This window comes from Tubulanus polymorphus, chromosome 3 (assembly GCF_964204645.1).
Source record: "Tubulanus polymorphus chromosome 3, tnTubPoly1.2, whole genome shotgun sequence".
In the NCBI taxonomy this organism is placed as follows: Eukaryota; Metazoa; Nemertea; class Palaeonemertea; order Tubulaniformes; family Tubulanidae; genus Tubulanus; species Tubulanus polymorphus.
In genome coordinates this window covers 22,842,363-22,862,697 of record NC_134027.1, presented here as the reverse complement: position 1 = coordinate 22,862,697, position 20,335 = coordinate 22,842,363, and the positions used below count along the sequence as shown (strand labels likewise).

At 36.4% G+C, this 20,335-nt stretch overlaps 1 protein-coding gene and 2 non-coding genes across 6 annotated transcripts; 2 read left to right on the top strand and 1 right to left on the bottom strand.

Annotated features, from left to right (window-relative positions):
• Positions 1-942: 942 nt before the first annotated feature.
• Positions 943-12,758, bottom strand: LOC141902831 (nephrin-like). 4 transcript variants are annotated; one of them, XM_074790739.1, is made up of 20 exons: positions 12,636-12,758; positions 12,012-12,066; positions 11,290-11,637; positions 10,602-10,877; positions 9,128-9,454; positions 8,652-8,954; positions 8,242-8,568; positions 7,792-8,067; positions 7,118-7,387; positions 6,311-6,616; positions 5,359-5,506; positions 4,984-5,012; positions 4,815-4,853; positions 4,688-4,732; positions 3,145-4,508; positions 2,975-3,064; positions 2,658-2,754; positions 2,338-2,556; positions 1,864-1,918; positions 943-1,012 (listed from the first exon to the last, which is right to left on the bottom strand). In XM_074790739.1, exons 1-15 carry the CDS (start codon positions 12,699-12,701, stop codon positions 4,462-4,464), a joined length of 2,862 nt encoding a protein of 953 aa, XP_074646840.1. In that variant the 5' UTR covers positions 12,702-12,758; the 3' UTR covers positions 943-1,012; positions 1,864-1,918; positions 2,338-2,556; positions 2,658-2,754; positions 2,975-3,064; positions 3,145-4,461. The 4 variants fall into 4 exon arrangements, with proteins under 4 accessions (XP_074646840.1, XP_074646839.1, XP_074646841.1 ...); XM_074790738.1 differs by lacking the exon at positions 943-1,012 and having other exon boundaries at positions 1,128-2,556; XM_074790740.1 differs by lacking the exon at positions 943-1,012 and having other exon boundaries at positions 1,128-2,556; positions 3,145-4,505.
• Positions 12,759-15,922: 3,164 nt separating this feature from the next.
• LOC141902943 (U5 spliceosomal RNA) lies at positions 15,923-16,041 on the top strand. The gene has a single exon (XR_012618985.1). It is a non-coding gene; the product is annotated as a U5 spliceosomal RNA (small nuclear RNA).
• Positions 16,042-18,943: 2,902 nt separating this feature from the next.
• LOC141902994 (U5 spliceosomal RNA) lies at positions 18,944-19,062 on the top strand. The gene has a single exon (XR_012619033.1). It is a non-coding gene; the product is annotated as a U5 spliceosomal RNA (small nuclear RNA).
• The last annotated feature ends 1,273 nt before the right edge of the window (positions 19,063-20,335 follow it).

Genomic DNA, 20,335 nt, shown 5'->3' with positions numbered 1-20,335 from the left:
ATTGTGATCAGTGCGGGGACAATTCTGATGAAGCTGTTAATATTAAAGGTTTATTAATTATTTATTTAATTTTTATGTAATACTCACATAAAACATTGATAGTAATTCTTCCAGTAACTGATCCTGCTATATTCGATACTGTACACGTATAAACACCTGAATCAGTTTTACTGATTCGTGTAAAACTGAGTTTATTATTAGACTGTCCAGATAGATTGACACCACTCCATTTATACGTCAGTCCTGTAGCTCCAGACTGTGAACCGTCACATGTGATTGTTAATTGTGAATTCTCCTGTACTCTGACGATGTTGTTTGTGGTGGTGTTTGGTTGAGATGTTAAAACTGGTCCACTCGGGGGTGCTGTAAATGTGAAACCATGCAATGTATATTTGATAGCGTATTTTCTAATGTATTTCCTTGATTCACGTATAGTATTTGGCACTGTTTGAAACGAATCATCAACATACATCACAGTTTATGAATCAATACACCACAATGGCACGATGAATGGACTATGAGTAAAATGTGGTATACGTTTCATCATCGGGATTAAACTTCAAAGTAATTCTTCGCGATATATTCGAATACATAGTGATTAGAAAATGATTCTTAACTACTGAACACGATTGGAAATGATCTATCATTAAATCGTTTATCACCTAATACCGTTATTACTGTTTACTATTTGCAAAAACGCTTTTATAGTCACATGACCATTCTCCAGCATCAGCAATTTGTACATTATTGATACGCAAACCATAACGTCCAGCTGTGACGTCACATTGTCCAGTGTACCGGGGAGCAGTAATAGTTCCATGAGGACAGTTTGTCTTATCATACTCAAACTGTCCTGAAGGGCTACTCAATGTTATTCTGTGACCGCAGAAATCTTTACTGGTTGGGGAAACCTGACATTGTACGACAGTGGTGCCACCTAGTTTTACATCAACTGGTGTTGCAACCGCCGTGAGTGTCGTATCTGCTGCGTCTATACAGTTCTGCTGCTCTCCTACAAAATGATTTTCCATTCATGAATTTTCAATCTCATAAGTCAGAACAATTCTTGAATGTATGAAACAGACAGTACTTAAATGGTTGTCATTAAGACGTTTATAATTCGCATATATTAAAAATGATTTTAGTTACTTCTAACCAGAACATAAAAAGTGTTGAGCATTTTGTTGCCTATATTCGGTATATAGAATTACCAGCTAGCTTATAGCAGAGTTTATTAATCTATTGTCATTTTATTGTATTACAAATTAAAGTATTATTCTGCGTGTCCCTTCTACAGCAAAGAAAGACATGCACTACCTACTTACATATATTTCTACACCCCAATATAAATACGGTTGCAAAGTTTATGAAAACCCCATATTACTCACATCCAAGGTTTTAGTCCTAGATATCCAATTACTCGCTTTTCTCTTTTTGTTTCGTAAGTTTTCAATATCCTTACGTAAGGCGGCTGATTCGGGCCAAGTAAGGAAAAAAAACATTCCGTGCAAAACGCCATGCGAAAATCGTATTGCTTCGTATCTGCGTCAATGTTTTCGCTTTGGAAATTAAACGCGTTTCTGCGCTAGTTTTGGCACGTTTCTGGCGTCAATGTTCGTTTTTGGCAATTTTAGCATGGCGTATTGCACGGAATTTATTTTTCTTAATTTGGTTCGAATCAGCCAACATGCTATTCTTCAATAAAGTTTACATGATATTTTAGAATGTCTCATCATCACGATATCATTTCAGGATGATAAGTTTAAATCAATAAAATGTCACTTTCTTCCCGTGACACAGTTACAAACCTGGTTTTATTAATGATGTTACATTGTTTCTGTAGTTATACAGGTGTTGACTTACCGATAATTCCACTGCACATCATTAGACATGACACCACAATCACTAACAAACCCTTCTGTATCATAAATTTTAAAGATATTTCAAAAACGAGAGAAATCCCACAATAATTTAGTCAAAGATGAACAATTCTTGAATAGTACGCCTGATGATGAATAGTGTTAAGCCGAAACGTTGCTCAAAATGTATACTCTTCTATTCAAGAATTGTTCATCTTTGACTGAATCATTGTGGGATTTCTCTCGTTATCCATCATATACGGATAGTGTGTATCTTCTCGACTCATATTTCAAAAAATCTTGTTTTAGTTGAGATATATCGTGCAAGTCTTTGGGAGATATTTATACTAATGAGATGATTCTATGTTCATAGACATTTTTACAAAATACAAAGAAGTTACTCATCGTAAAATGTCCTTGACTTTAATTATGTACTGATATTTGATTGTGGATGAAATACATGTAGCTGTATTCTTACGTGTCTGTGCATGTTTTGCATATAGATTCAAAACTCCTCTAATCGAAATAACACGCGATTAATGATATTCAAGAATTTAAGAAAGTTCATTTCCAAACATTTGCCTCTGAATCATTCATCAACGTTTTCCAGTCACGAGTCAGATGAGAGGGATGTTTTCTTCCTTTCCAATCTCGAGCGATACTCGACACAATCAAGATGCGGAATCCGGCTGCTCCTCTTAATAAAGAATATGAACATGATCATACTAAATGGTGCAGTTAAGTCACATGATTTATAAAAGAAAGTAGAGGGTAAACGCATCTGACTTTGCTGCTTACTATTATGTTCTGTTTTTTTCTCTTTTTTCCTTTTTCTTTTTTTTTCTTTTTTCCCATTTTTGATGTTCTGTTTTTACACGGCGCATGCAATGCTCATCTTAACTAGGAAATAACTAATTTTTCGGATTTAGTATTCAAAATTATAGCTAAATACTTTTAAGGTATCTTGCTGTAAGAGCAGTAAGGTTGCAGACTTGTTAATGTTTATCATAGTTGATTTGATATTCGTTGTAAGAAAGTATCAACAAAGAGATTACGTATATTGTATGATTATAATCACGTTATATATCGTGTAATAGCAGAAAGACGTGAGTTACTTAGTTTAAGGAGCTAGTTTCCCGCTTTCTATTGTGGTTACAGCACCAAATATCACGACACAAGCCAAAATTGTGTCAAGTATGACAACACTGAAAACGAAAGACTTTACGGCCTTCATAGACAAAAAAATGCGGAGGCGAAAATGAATACGAGAACTGGAACAACTTACCGAAAGTAAGGAGATTGCTAAAAGAAACTACTTGTAACACAGATTTCACTTTGTTGATCTCTCTATATTGTGTTCGTAGAAATTCCAACCAGGAAGTAATATGTTTTTACGGCTATAGAGAAAGCGAGTTTCAATTCATATGTACCTGAGACATTATCCAGGCATTTAGAAATCAAAAATGAACGTTTGAACAATATTTTCAATTCAATTTCATTTACACTCAAACCCATTACAGGTATTAGAGGGACAACATTAAATTTACAGATTTTATTACACTGTTGAAAATGTACAACTTCAATAACACTATAAACTTGTTTAAATGAACAAACAGAAATAACATACACGTAGCTGCATCTGAAATGCTGGTCATTTCAGGGACTAATTGACCTGGAATATTCTAAATCGAACCATCATTCATTCGACCCTTTATCTCCATGTTCCCGATTTTCGATCGGAACTTTAACAAAGGCATTAGTTATTAATGAAACACGACAGACATTAGAGATCTTACCAGCGCAATGGTTATCTTCTGAGTGTCACTTTTCGCGTTGCGAAGATCACCTAAGACGTTTCGACAATGAACGAACAAATGACATAATATCAAGGTTCTTCGTAGATTGCATAAGAGAGAGAAGGATGATCGATTGTACACAATTAACATGTATTACGGAAAACATCAATTTCCCATGATTTTCATCTTGGTATCAGGTCGACTTTACAGAGTAAGGCAGAGCCTTGATAAAATAATTTACATAAATCTTATCGTCATATAAAACAATGGAAAAGCATATAGATATAGGTACGCATGCCGATACAGTAAAATTCATACAAAACATAACAAAGAAAATGGTTCAATTATTTAGAACAAAATATCACTTTAGTGAGACACCTATCACAGATCGGAGCTACTCTACTTTCCTCGAGGTATTAATCTATAATTTGAATGTTATCAGACCCATTATTTCCGTTATAACTAGATCTCTGATCCGAAGCGTTAAAACCGAGGTGGAAGAGAAATAAACGATGTACCTTGGAGTAATCATTTTTGTTAGATGATTACTCCAAGGATGTACAAAGGCACATCATGGTTGATTCATACACTATTATACATTAATGTCACACCTGACGATGATCTCTAGGGCGAAATCGAAACGTCGTGTATTTCACCTATTAGATTTTTTGAATAAATAAATTTTCGATTCTAAAATTCTTTTAATCTGTACGGGTTTTTATTACTATTACACATCTTTCAGTCAGTAAGAAGTCCCAGCTGAGCATTAAGTATCTAGGCCCAGCTGGTCAATAGTCTAGCATCTTTTAGTTCCTGACTTCTTCATAGTTGTTTGGTTCGGGCTCGATCTCTGCTTTAAATGAAGATAAAAATAGGTTCAATATTACGTAGTAAATGAATGGAACGCGATATATGTTCAGTTACTTTCCCGAAAGGGATGCGTGCGGAGCTGAGAAAATTTACGATCACATCAACACAATTTTAAAAGATGTTTATAGAACTATATACGCTCGAATTTTTGTGAATACTTACCACAAAAAGCTACATTTACATACGGCGTCGCCGCGGCGTAATCACCTGAAATATTTTTTTTTCAATATATGTGTAAAATGATTGACAGAAAGCCGCGATAAGTTCAAAATGTACCGGATGTACATACGTGAATCTGTGTCCTTGAGTTCGTTGCTGTTAGAATATACTGAAATGATGAAAACACAAATTATCAACAATATCCAATTGCAGTATTATATTATCAATTATATACAGTTTTCGGAAGCAGGGGAGAACGAATTCATATTTCTCGTACATGTATTTTTGAACAATTTTACCTGTTGTTGAATCTTTAGTTTTATTTGTCCTGAAATGAAAGAAAGATATTTTCACAAATTCAAACTACGGCGTAATAATGGGATTCGAACCGATTGAGATAAGAGTAACTAAGTACGAATATTTTCAGAGCCCATGTTTAGGTATTGTGCCTTTTTAAATAGCCTTTTAACCTACCATTTCGTGGCTTGAAGACAATAATAAATCCACTTGTTTTGCAATTAACCCATATGACTATATCTCAGTCATTTCTTGATGGTCCGTATCTAGTATAAATGAGCAGGAGACAATGATTTGTTTATAACATCCTATCCAAAGAGAGGGGGCCTTGGTGCAAAACAAATGGACAGCAAATGATTTAATTAATGAACACTCACATTCCACTTGATCTGTTCATGAAGACGAGACCTCCGTTTCTGAGTTGTTTTATTAAAAGTGCAATCAATAATATCACGATCAGAACAAACGCTATGATACCAAAAACAACGCCGACAATTATCAGCGGAGACGTTGACTTGTCATCAGCTGAATGAAGAAATGGCGTTTAAAATGCGTAATTGTAATTTCAATATAATTTGAATTTTTTGAATTACTTTACTTTGATTGCATTTTGTGTGTTAAGGGTTGACTGTGAGCATATTATTTTCTTTATTGCGTTTCTCTTTTTTTTCTCTTTTGAGGGACCTGTTTTATACAAACTATTCCTTAGTTTCTACAGGCCCCTCCAGGTCTAATTTACTGTATTTTGTATTATGCTTTGTACACTATGCTGTAAATTATATTTGAAAAATAAAGTGTTCAAATCAAATCAAATCAAATCTGTAGAAGTATAAGATGGGTTTGCTGAAACGTCGCAAAAGCTGCGGCATATAAAATCTTCATTATCTTTGTTTTGAACTATCAATCACTATCTTGAGTTCAAAATAAAATTCCCGTTTCTGCGTCGCACAAAAACATACAATATTCTGCTATTATAACGTAGACGCTTCGACTGAAAGGACGACAATTTTACCAGAACAAGATTTCGTTCTCTTGTTATCCGACTTGCTTCAATATGGAGTTTAAAGGGGTTTACGATTTGAGTATTTAATCCGTGCAATCATCAAAGGCCCCCACCAGGGTGAATTTTAAAGCCAAAATACAGTGGTTATAACTCGCATGAACGGGTTAGCCGAGGCCTTCATCTGGGCTTCAACCAGCCATAGATGGATGAAAAGTTCGACGTTAAGTGACGAGAATATTCTAATCGAAAAAGTATTCAAGGAAGGTCTCCAGTAACAATCAATACTACAGCCGTGACCCAAGGAGAGACCTGTGTATATAACTCACCATCTGTTCTAGTTGTAACTATATCAGTGAATGAACTTGTATTATCACCAGGATTTGAGTTGACACTTTTCACTTTGAACTGATAATCAGTTGCTGGTTTTAATCCGGTTATTTTTGTTTGTACCAGTTTTCTATAACCGGGGTCGGGTATTTCAGCTTTATTCACGAATTCAGTGGAATGTGATGCCCTGTAACTGACAGTGAACGTTTGTACGGAGCCACATGCAAATTCAGATATCCAAGTCAGTGTCACAGACACAGCCGTTTTTGTGACAATTGTCAGATTTGAGGGGAGTTTTGGCGGTCCTAGAATGAACGGAAATGAGAATATGAATGTTGCACAGATTGTTTAGCATTTTACTGCAAAATCATACAGCATATTGTAGTGACACAGACGTTTGCAAAAATCAATCTGTATCCAGGATCCAGTCCTAATATATCGGGCGAACATTGGAAATGACCATTCTCCAAATTTTAATCGTCTGTTCACAACTTCTACTTATCTTGATAGAAACCAGACCTCATATCGGAAAGTTCATCGATACAGTTTCGAAATCATTTTCTATTGCTAAACTGTCTATTGTAGAAATAAGTTGATAAGTATAAATAACAAACTGATAAAAGACCTCGAACATTTATCAATACTGCGAATGAGTAAAGGGAAGTTCCATGGCTGCCAAATAATCAATATCTGCATTTCATGTAGGCTTCAGAATTCTAGGAATTGGGCAAAATATGTTTATATGCGTACTATGTTTTATAGTTTCATTCCTGAAATGGAAAATCTCTGCACACTGCAGTGCTTACCAATGTCTAGGATATCCAATGTTATTTTTAGGCTACCAACTAAATTCTTCAGTTGACAGTAATGAGATCCGTAATCAGCCGCCTGAACTGATCTGATAGTAACGATCCAATACATTTTTACCGGCGTGGGCAAAATAGCTTTGTATCCTAACTCGTGGTTGCAATCTAAAGTTGTCGCTCGCGGATTCGCATCGTAGTTGATCGTAAATCTACCACTTTCTCCTATTTTTGCGGCAACGGGTTCGATTTGTGAAGAAAGCTGCGGTGCATCTATGGAAAATGGAAAACATGATTGGGGGTATCTTGTTTAAACACATTCAACATACTGTTTGTATTATCTTATATTTCTCCATTTAAAAACACTCGCGCTTAGCATACGAAATGAGAATGAATTATATTTTAAAAGCAAAAATTGTATCTTGCGTATAAAAGCATTTTAGTAATCTACATAGGATTTAGGTTCCACAGTCTCGAGATATATCTGATTCTCGAAATCGATTTCGTAGGCGTAATGCCAAATATTTGACTATCATCGGATTTGGATCCCGATGGCACTGATCATCGGAATCATTTTCAATCGCCATATATTCATCCCTCAACTGGGATTCAATATGAATGGATAGGTTAATGGCGCATGAATTTGAAAACTATTGGGTATATGACTGATTACTTACATTGGACATCGACTATAGCGATATTACTGATAGTAAAACCGACTGTATTTGTCATTTGACATCTGTATTGTCCTGAATTAACTCTTGATAAATTCTCTATGGCAAGATATTTATTTGTGGATGCGATTGATTTCCAGACACCCGATACAGTTAAGTATTGCCAGGTGTAAGTGTAACTACCAAGATTTCCACCAGTTGCTTCACAGTTCAACCGAACTGAATCGCCTTCTTTAATAACAGACTTAAAAGGAGTCAGCGAAACAGAATCAGCCGCATCTGTAAAACAAGAGACTTTTCATTTTTTCAAAAAAGCATTAAAAGAAAGATTTGTTGGAAAATATCTCACTATTACCAAATCAAAAATGGATAATTTTCAATTCAACCATGAACATTTGTAATGAGTACAGGTCAAATTATAATAATCAACGAATCACTAAATTCCACACTCACACAATATAGACAATGTCATGGATTTGGTGACACTATTAACAGGTTGACTGTTCTGATAAGCTGTACATCTATATTGTCTTCGATTTTTATCCTTATCAGTTGGTACTGCCAGACTACTAGTAGATATCTGCCCACTGTGAGATCCAGGTTTATGATTAACTGCTGGATTGAGTGAAATATTTGTCCACGTTTTCGTCCCAGAGTTGTACGCCCACATAATTGAAGACACCGGGTTACTGGAGTCAGTTGTACACGTCAGAGTTTTTGATGTACCTTGAACAACTGGACCGTTTGGAATTTCAGTCAGTGTAATTGACTCGGGTGGAACTGTAAATGAACATTGAAAGCCATGATTAATGCTTCACTAAACGGTCGATGTGAAAGGGATGAAAATGCGATTATTTACTTACAGTGAACGGTAATTGTTGTGTCATTATAAAGATTTCCAGTTTGACATCTGTATCGAGCCTGATTCATAGTTTTAGTTGCAGTAATAGATAATGTACTATTAGCCACAAACCCGTGATAGGCTGCACTAGTTTGACTCGTAGCTGGTTGAGGGTCAAGTAGTGTCCATGTTGTAGAGGAATATGTGAACCACTGAATCTGTACAGCCGGGTTTGACGAGTCAGTTTTACACTCTATCTGTTGATTATCGTTTACTAATACATAATCTGCCGGTTTCTTAACATTTGTCAGTTTTGTTGCTGGAACTAAAAATAATTTATTTCTATTGATGTGGCTGTTTTCGAAAAAAACGAGGAGCAATTTTTGATTATATGAAATGAACCATGGAAATGCAAATAATGATTACTTCTACTGAAACAACTGTTGTTTTGGATGAAATGATGGATCATCGTAAAAACGGTACATGTCCAACACTTACACAATATCGACAATGTTGTGGAGTTGGTGACACCATCAACAGGTTGACTGTTCTGATAAGCTGTACATCTATATTGTCTTCCATTTTTACCCTTATCAGTTGGAACTACAAGACTACTGGTAGATATCTGTCCACTGTGAGATCCGGGTTTATGATTGGATGCTGGGTTGGGTGAAAAATTTGTCCATGTTATCGTCCCAGAGCTGTACGCCCACATAATTGTAGAAACCGGGTTACTGGAGTCAGTTGTACACGTCAGAGTTTTTGATGTACCTCGAACAACTGGACCGTTTGGAATTTCAGTCAGTGTTATCGCGTCTGGTGGAACTGTAAATAAATATCAAAATCTGCGCTTCTAATTTCATAGGCTTTCAGGGAAACAAATCAACATGAACAACAAGCTAAAACATTTGATTTGGTATCCGAGGAATTGCAAACATAATCACAATCAATATCTAAGATTTTGATTGTTGCAGTTCATGATTCAAATGCTGGAAGATTTCGAAAGCCGGACAGAACCCGATAATCATCGTGTCGAATTGAATTCATCTATATGTAGACGAGAATCTGTTGAATATCGACTGATAAGAAAAACAGTTTTATCTTTTGATATTGATAAATCTGTAAGTTACTTCGATATTTGGTGACCTTATAGATACATTCCATCATAAGACTACGTGAGAGAGTTTTTTGTCAACATTCAATCCCGGAATTTAACTATGAAATCTCGGACCTAAACTGACAAAACAAGTAATGCTTAAAATTGAAAAAAAAGACTGAAGAAAAGTAACGATTACAAGGAAGACCTATGCGAGTAGTGACGTAGAGGGACTGAATTCTGAGCCAATCAAAATGGACGTAGCATACAAGAGCATTTGTGAAAGTATAATAAGCGACACGGTTACTACAACCCCCTGAAAAATCACCACCCCCCACCCCCCTAACGCCAGCTTTTTTCAGAGAACGGAACATCTGCAACGAATCAGATTTAACCCCCGATATGCCACCGAACTCGGTATGCTGCCAGAATCTTAAATCGCCGTTATCGAAGTTGGTGAAACTGGACAGAGGCTAGAAATGTTATCAGCGAGTATCGAATTCGCAAAATCAGAATTTTTGGTAAAATTATAGCTGACTCAATGATACGGTGATTACATGAAATAGATTTGGTAGATCAACGGTCTACAGAAATCAAAAAACGCACAGTTTCGAACGTTTGCGTAAATATTGAATTGGAAATATTGAGCAGCATAAACATTTCTTTTGCCGTCCTAATCAGCCATCAGAGAAACATATACGTCTTCTCATTACATAGTTAACAAAACTACATAGTTTTTTCTTTAGCAGAAACTTTTGTTTGGCTTTTTCTTCAATTTACTACAGTCGCTTGTCTATGAAAACCAATTCGTTATATTAGTATTTGATGTGGATGTATGGATTAAAATGAAGAATAAAATGACAAGTGTTCACTTACACTGAACATTGATAGTGATTCTACCAGTAACTGTTCCATATGTATTCGATACTGTACACGTATAAACACCTGAATCAGTTTTACTGACAGCTGTAAAACTGAGTTTATTATTAGACTGTCCTGATAGATTGACACCACTCCATATATACGCCAGTCCTGTAGCTCCAGGCTGTGAACCGTCACATGTGATTGTTAATGGTGAATTCTCCTGTACTGCGACGATGTTGTTGTTGGTGGTGTTTGGTTGAGATCTTAGAACTGGTCCACTCGGGGGCGCTGTAAATGTAAAGCCACCCAAGCTTATCTGACACAATGGATAAATGGACTACAAGCAAAATATGACACGTCGGGATAGTAGAAAACAGTGTTTATTCGTGAAGGGTTTCAAATTAGAATGACTTAAACTATGCATCAGACTCGGTGATTCTCAATCGAAAATGTTCGAAAGCGTCCTGGGGACGTAACATAAAATCAGACGCTATTTTTGCGTGTTTTTTTCTCAGTAAAACATCCCACCATAAAAGGCAGCGAAAATGATTATCTTATTATTAATCAATTTTTGTAAGAAGAATGAAGGAAAAACTCGCAGAAAATTCAAATAAAAATCTTTTGTCACCTAAACATTTTTCGGAAGTTATCAAAAATACACGTATTTTCTATGATATTCTTTATTATTCGTCATTCTCACCTACTACGGTAATAACTGTTTTAGTATTGGGGAAAGAGTTCATGTAGTCACATGACCATTCTCCAGCATCAGTCATCTGTACGTTAGTGATACGTAAACCATAACGTCCAGCTGTGACGTCACATTCTACAGCGTTGTTTTCAGTGATAGTTCCACGAGGACAGTCGGTCTTATCAAGCGCAAACTGCCGTGAGGGGCTACTCAGTGTTATTCCGTGCCCGCAGAAATCTTTACTGGTTGGTGAAACCTGACATTGTACGACAGTGGTGCCACCTAGTTTTACAACTGCTGGTGTAGCAACTGCCGTGATCGTCGTATCCGCTGCGTCTATACAGTTCTGCTGCTGCCCTAGAAATATTTAACAACGAGTTTCTTATTACCAACTAACAAGTGGAAATGAAATTTCATCAATGATCAACTAATTTCTCCCATCTTTGAAAAACTACCGTCGCCATCTCCCCAACGACATCATCAAATACGTTGCAATGTTAATCACCTTAGAAATATGGGCTGAAATAAACGGCCACCAAGTTAATCAGAATGAAATATAGGTTATGAAAAAAATACATTTTTCCTCTTTTAGAATAGCTAGGAGTAATAAGCATAATATTTCATGTGATTGGAATTCCTGAATGGATCGTCATTGATTTTACCACGGTAAAAGTTCAATAAAGATGAGTTTGGAAAGTTCGAAGCTACGTGACTGTTATATTTTCCCTTACCGTTTATTCCTGTGCACATCATCAGTAATAACACTACAGTCAATGTTAAACAATTCTGTAATGAAGATACTGTATTGATTTAGCATTATGGTTTTACTCTACTTCATTATATTTCCCGTCTTTTTTTCTTTTGCTTTTAATTTTATTTTTCCTTCTTTTCTTTTGCTTCTGTTAGTCTTTTTTTCTTGTTCATTCTCATTTATTAGAGGACTCGGCCACAATTTGTTTACAGCTATTGGCTTGCCGGGGTCCTTCACCGTGTTAAAATTCATAGAATATCGTATATGCTTTTAATTCATAACATCATTGATGCGATAAATTAATTAGAAAATAAATTTATTCATTCATTAGATCTAGTTGATATTAGAATATCACAGGTAGCTATGCATGTGTTTGAGCCAGATAAGCTATGAATAGTCCGTTTGTACTGTTTCTGATAAAATCTGTGAAGCTGGGCCCGAAAACGTAGGACGTGAGAAATATTACTATAGCATAATATGGTCCAAGATTATGATTGAATGCGTGCGTATCAGTCACAAGGTCAAATGTTAACCAACAATGGAACCACATCCAGAGTTATTTTAGATATCATAATGCATGACAACATATAGCTCAGATAATTACCTTCCTATACATGCTGTATACCTCAAAGAACCATGGAATATCTTTAAATAGGCATAGACATATCATGGACTATCACATCGTGCCCTCTCCAAGTGCTGCACGAAAAGGCTGAAGTGTTATACTGAATCAGAATACATACTATAATAATAGTAGAAAGTAATACTGAAAAACGATAAATAGAAAGTGTTATTCTGACCTTTGGAAATCGAGTTTTGTGATCATCATGACGTAAATAAGAAATAACAGCAAAGCGAAAGTAGAAATGACGAAAATAAATTTTAAAGTAAAGCGACTGAAGTAAAATTTACGATACGCAAATCAACACTACTAAAAAATCGAACCCTTAGATTTCCCCTCGAATGAATATCTTAAAAACATCTGTCTATTCCAACCAGGAAGTATTATATACGTAAAAGCGACTCAGGTGCGTGGTGTTTAAGAAAACGTGAATCCGGTATTTCTAAGTGATATGCAGGGTTGTTGAATTGTGACCGGGTGCTGTATTCACAACCTTTAGAAAACAACCTTATTAAATGAATGTATGAAATGATATGCTGCCTATGGATGTAGCCCCGCCGACATGTAGATATCATACTATTTTTAAAATCATATTTACCAATTGAACTAAAAACAACAGCATTTTATGACTTTTATCACAACACTTTCATACCACCAAAACATAATGATAATAATACATTCATTTTCTTAGCGCACACCTACAAAGTGTAATCAGTGCGCTTTACATCAGTATACGATAAATATGAGCTGATAAAGTTGTAATTTTAAAACGCTTGGAGACTAAATATTCGTTAGAATTTAAAGGTGACTAAGATAAACTGTAGTCATAAACTTTTCTAAAAAATTAAGTTTTCAAGTTCTTCTTAAAACTGCACTGGTCATGGACGTTGTCTAATACTTAGGGGCAGCTGGTTCAAAAGGGCAGGTGCTGTAAATTGGAATGCCCTGTCACCTATTGCGCGCTTTGAGATTGGCTTTGAGAACGTCACTTTTGCCCACCGTTGTAAAAATGTCGAATCATGACAGCTGCATAGGTATAAATGTGTGTTCATAATTTGGACTACAAACTGAAATTATCAGCAAATAGATTATAGAAAAATGATTCTACGAGATTCACAGTACAACGGTGAATTGGAGGTTAGCTTCTGGGTTAACAACATAATCATCAAAAGTATTTTGTATTTCGTCATAGAAAGGTTAAATCATGTTAGACATGCAACGGATCTTTGGATTGAAAATTAACTACAGACATTGTTCATTTTTACCAGCATATGTCACACAATATATAATGAAATTTACTGACGAATCAACAATAGGAAATGCCAATGCGATTAATCTAAAAGAAAAACCGATTTCCTTTATGAGGAACCATTGTTTTCTACGATCCACAAATCCCAAACCTTCGCAAATAATAAACAATAAAACTACTGATAAAACCATCCTTAAAACCCTCATTTCCCTTCTAGACGAATCATCAGTTACACCGAGCTCTGAACGTCGAGTAACCCGTCGGTAAAATGTCACCGAAATAAGAATAACATTGACGAAAACCAGCATGAAAAGTGGAATCGAGACGGTAAGATAGAAGAAAAGAATACGCTCAGAAACTGTATAAACCCAGACACTTATTTTAAAATTGTACCGGATCATTCGAAGCCTTCTTGTGATATAAGGCCAATAGTCAGGACAGTTCATGAATCCAAGATGTTTGCGGGGTATAAGTTGACCTAAATGACCACAAAAACCCAACGATGAAATAAACAACATTGCACCCTGTGCGATCAGCTTTCTGGGAATTCTACGAGATTTTATTGGAAACAATACGACGATTAACCGCTCTAGACTGAGCAGTACAGTGCACCAGTTACGCGTCATCTGAAATATATAGAAAAACGGCATAGATATTGAAGCAAAAATCCACCCGAAATTCCAGTCATCTACGCGGAACAAAATATCTCCCAAAACGGCGTAAAGGTACGCAACTCTCAGCGGATAAAGAATGAATGTAGCGACCATAAACAAAATATCGTTTATAGCGAGAATTTTGATGAGGAAATAAACATCAGATTTAAACCGTTTTAGAACTAACAACGTGAATGCGTTGAATGTTATACCCAATACTGACGCCGGTAGATAACATCCTAAATACATTAGAACACTGAATTTAAATTTTACATTAACCGGACTAGTTTGGACGCTCTGACACCAGCTGAGCTGCGGGACCGGGCCACGTGTCGTATTGTCGCTAGGAGCGAACATTTTCGGCCGCTGTAATAAGTCTATCGTTAGCGTTCTATTGTACGAAACTTGTTGAACGATCTGTTAAATGAAAAATTGAAGTAAATTGGACCCTGGTTACATCAGACTCCTGCCGAATATACCCGACCAATCAAGTCACGTTTCACCAAGTTATCATTATTTTATCTCTGTTGAATGCAGTTCAGCTTATAGACCATCGCGGAACATTTGAATAAATGTGTTCTACATCGGTCGCAGAGGAGTGAATTGAATCTAATTTTCATATCTTATTAGATAAAGTTTCTGTTAAGCCTTCGGTCCTAAATTCTTCCTCTATTCATACATATTTATGTAGATATAGGTGAAACTTTCTGGAATATTTTACTGAAATAATCGCGCATCGCTTTCACACAAACCACACACAAGAATACGAGAGTTCTCACTTCACAGTTTGTGTGGTCATTCGGGGCCGATAACAAACCCCCTGTTCCGATACCGGCAGGTGTCGTGGGTTTGTAAGGGACACCAAGATCGAAAATCAAACGGATTTACCAATCAAATAGATAACGGGGTCAATTCTTATTTTAAGATAAAAAATATTCTGTGCTGTTAAAGAAACCTAGTTCAGTAATAACTGGGTTCGAACCTATGACACTCCAAAGTTAGGCATTTTATGTAATGTTTAGCCGCGATCATACGGAAACGATTTGGTCCGAGTCACATTAGAGGGTGTTGAGTGTGAGTCGTGCACCTAGTCGGAGATTGACGGAATTTACCGAGTACTCACGGAAAACGAGATACCATTATCATGAATATAATCATATATTTGTAACTGTAGCATCATTGCTTTATGATTGATCTAATTAAGTGTAATATGTATTTGGATAAAATTCTGACTGAAATCTGTGGAAACTTCTGGCTAAAAGACCGATTTTTTGGCGGAAAAAAAATCAGAATTTTGTCGAAAGTAAAACACCGAGTTTAAAGGCAACGGTTTCGGGGTATAAGTATCTCGAGGAATGACAACCTGAGCACTCTGGTTTCTCTTCAACCGCGTCTAAATCTTTCGCCTTTTACTAAAGATTTCCGTGGAGAGGAACAATCAATGAGTGTATAGACTGATTATTGAAGCCCACCTTGCCGGGAGGGTAATTTACAACGATAATGTAAAATGCCATTCAGCCGGTGGCCTAGCTTAGAATTAGCTCCAGTCTAAGACTATTTTGAATATATAGTCGATGTAACATTTTACTATCGATCTAATGGATTAAGATAACACTTGGACTACTTATAAGGCTTTATCATTAGGGCGGGTGATTTGCTGTAGCATTTTTACAACCTGATAATTCAAACAGAAAAGAAATGCAGATTAACCTATTTTGCAAAAAACTAACCCCCTCCCAGTTTTGGTGTCAGTTTTATGAATTCATCCGTTGTAAAAACATTGTTAAAATATCATCGTCCTTTTTGTCCTTTCTTTTCCAGTTTGAGAAATGTTCGGACAGTTTTGATGCCTCTGTATTAGATTCTCATCGAGATTTTCTTTAAAATTTAATTGTGAGTTTTTTCTTACTTTACGTTCAAACTATTTTATATTCAATCAGTTTTTTTTACTAATATAAACAGTATGATCTTTGTTAACTTTCAGAAGTGAATAACTTCGCAAGACCGCGCGAGTTCAATGTATACCGGTAATTGAATAAGATCGCAGTAGATATCACTACAACACGGAAAGCTAAGGACGGCGTCCAGATTCACCCGAATTAAATTAAACCCGGATTATAAATAATAGTTTAGATGATGGTTCCTGTTCAGATGGACCGAATATTATATTTCATCCGAACTAGAAGGAAATCCGGAGCGAGTTCCACTGTAGAATTGTCTGATCTCAACTCACGCCAGCTATTCATCGATAACAAGAAACTTTTCTAGAACAAGCTTTCCTGAGAATGTCAACGGACGATTTTCTGAATTTGTCGTTTGTCACACAATATATAATGAAATTTACTGATGAATCAACAATAGAAAATGCCAATGCGATTAATCTAAAAGAAAAACCGATTTCCTTTATGCGGAACCAATTTCTTCTACGATCCACAAATCCCAAACCTTCGCAAATAATAAACAATAAAACAACTGATAAAACCATCCTTAAAACCCTCATTTCCCTTCTAGACGATTCATCAGTTACACCGAGCTGTGAACGTCGAGTAACCCGACGGTAAAATGTCGCCGAAATAAGAATTACATTCATGAAAACAAGCATGAAAAGTGGAAACGTGACAGTGAGAAAGAAGAAAAAAGCCTGCTCAGAAACTGCAAAAATCCAGAAACGTATGTTAAAATTGTACCGGATCACTCCACGCCGTCTTGTGATATAAGGCCAATAGTCAGGACAGTTGATGAATCCAAGATGTTGGCGGGGTATAAATTGACCTAAATGACCACAAAAACCCAACAAAGAAATAAATAACATTGCGCCCTGTGAGATCAGCTTTCTGGGAATTCTACGAGATTTTATTGGAAACAATACGACGATTAACCGCTCTAGACTGAGCAGTACAGTGCACCAGTTACGCGTCATCTGAAATATATAGAAAAACGGCATAGATATTGAAATAAAAATCCACCCGAGATTCCAGTCATCTACGCGGAACAACATATCTCCCAAAACGGCGTAAATGTACGCAGTTCTCAGCGGATAAAGAATGAATGTAGCGATCATAAACAACAGATCGTTTATAGCGAGAATTTTGATGAGAAAATAAACATCAGATTTAAACCGTTTTAGAACTAACAACGTGAATGCGTTGAATGTTATACCCAGTACTGACGCCGGTAGATAACATCCTAAATACATTAGAACATTGAATTTTAATTTGACATTAACCGGACGAGTTTGGACGCTCTGACACCAGCGGAGCTGCGGGACCGGGCCACGTGTCGTATTGTCACTAGGAGTGAACATTTTGAGTGCTGTGTCTATCGTAAGCGTTCTATTGTACGAATCATGTTGGACGATCTGTTAAATGATAAATTGAAGTAAATTGGACCCTGGTTACATTAGACTCCTGCCGAGTATATCCGACCAATCAAGTCACGTTTCACCAGGATCATTATTTTATCTCCGTTGAATGCAGTTCATCTCATTAACCATATTGGAACATTTGAATAAATGTGTTCTACATCGGTCGGAGAGGAATAAATTGAATCTAATTCTCATACCTTATTGAATAAAGTTTCTGTTTAGCCTTCGGTCCTAAATTCTTTCTCTATTCATACATATTTATGTAGATATAGGTAAAACTTTCTGGAATATTTTATTGAAATAATCGCGCATCGCTTTCACACAAACCATATACATGAATACGGGAGTTCTCAGTTTAAATGTGTTTGTGTTGTCATTTGGGGCCGATAACAAACCCCCTGTTCCGATACCGGCAGGTGTGATGGGTTTGTATTGGACACCAAGATCGAAAATCAAACGGAATCTACCAATCAAATATATAACGGGGTCAATACATATTTTAAGATAAAAAATATTCAGTGCTGTTAAAAAGCAGTAGTAACTAGGTTCGAACCAATGACAACACTGTTTACCCCAAAGTAAGGCAGTTTAACTAATGTTTAGCCGCGAACACACGGAAACGATTATTTTGGTGCGAGTCAAATTTGGCTCGTGTCTAATATTAGAGTAGCTTGAGACCAGCATTTACAAATCTAGCGAGTTTAATTAATATATTGTTATTTAGAGTCGAGTGTGAGTGGTGCACCTAGTCGGAGATTGACGGAATTTACCGAGCACTCACGGAAAACGAGATACCATCATCATGAATATAATCATAAATTTGTAACTTTAGCATCATTGCTTGTTGATTGATCTAATTAAGTGTAATTTAAATTTGGATAAAATTCTGACTAAAATCTGTGGAAACTTCTGGCTAAAAGACTGATTTTGTGGCGGAAAAAAATCTAAATTTTGTCGAAAGTAAAACACCGTGTGTAAAGGCAATGGTTTCGGGGTATAAGTATCTCGAGGAATGTCAGCTTGAGCACTCTGGTTTCTCTTCAACTGCGTTTAAATCTTTCGCCTTTTACTAAAGATTTCCGTGGAGAGGAACAATCGATGAGTCTAAACAGTAATTTTTGAATCCCTCCTTACCAGGAGGGTAGCTTAAAACAATAATATAAGAGATGTACTGTAATTCAATCACAACCTACCGGCCAAAGAAGTCCCTGCGTTAAGATTTAAAAAAAAAGATTTCCGTGGAGAGGAACAACCAATGAGTCTATATACTGATTTTTGAAGCCCTCCTCACCAGGGTTCAGTTCCGCAGTTCCAAGTTAAGATTTAACTCAGAGTTAACTCATTGAATATGAACTAACTTTAACTCAGAGTTAACTCTAACTCACAACTGTGGAACTGGGTCCAGGAGGTTAAGTCATCATCAAAAATACCACAATTACACGCCCGATTGTATCATCTAGTCTCACTATATAGTTGGTTCGCTATGCACTTCTTAAGAGTAAGGGTATTAGCGAGCGTATGAATACCGTAGTATTTCGTTCCTAGAAAGCAATCGATATTTCGTCCGCCAGTAAGGTCATAAAATCGTCTGGTCATTCAGATCCCTGGAATTATATAGTCAGATTTTAGGACTGGCAATCTCGTAAGCTGGACCAAGTTAACGTTGGTGATATAAACAAAGTGTTTCTTGTTAATAAGTCTCGCGATTTCTCCCGATTTATCGCCGTTTGACGTCTTCGGGATGAGAGAGTGAGATAGTATCGAAATATCAAATTGCTGCCGCCAATTGCCAGTTTTCCGACTCTAAAACTGTGTTATCATCTCAAATATCACGTGTATATTTCATTGTGAGATATATCATTTCACGCGTGATATCTCATTTTCGATTTTTTTTTTTTTCATGAATGCAAATTTCGTAGCCTCTCAACGAATCGGTCAAATATTGCCGCTGTGATGTAGGAACTTCTGTTTTCTCTTGTCTGTGAGATCAAGGTCGTCTGCTCCAAGCAACAACAAACGAAGAAAATGGAGAAAAAAACTACAGAAAACCGAATCTAACGACTTTCGAGTCGATACTCGTTTCATGACGGTCTAAAGGGGAGAGGTGGGGGGTCCTTACTCACACACTCACACGGCAGCACAACCGTAGCCAGAGAATCCAATAACACGATAAAAACCACCGTTGAGAATTCCTTCCGGGTGCGAAAAAAGCGTTCGAAAAAAAATATTTTACCGAATATCTCACGCGAACATTGTCGTGTTGCTTAGGAACTGGATATTTCAGATTTCGTGATATAAACAGTTCTAGTGGTAAAATGAGAGAAATCAAAACAACAAAGTTCCAACCAGTAAAATATGACCTTCACATTGTTCCTGTGAAAAGTGAGATTCTACTTGAAAAAGTGATGATGAGGAT

Bases quoted from the DNA above. Each gene is read 5' to 3' on its own strand.
- LOC141902831 (XM_074790739.1), bottom strand. From the start codon at position 12,701: ATGATATGTCTATGCCTATTTAAAGATATTCCATGGTTCTTTGAGGTA. The intron at 5,507-6,310 runs GTGAGTTATATA...TTCTTCATTCAG, and splicing joins AGTTACAACTAGAACAGATG to CTGATGACAAGTCAACGTCT. The intron at 5,013-5,358 runs GTGAGTGTTCAT...CTTTCATTTCAG, and splicing joins ATGAACAGATCAAGTGGAAT to GACAAATAAAACTAAAGATT.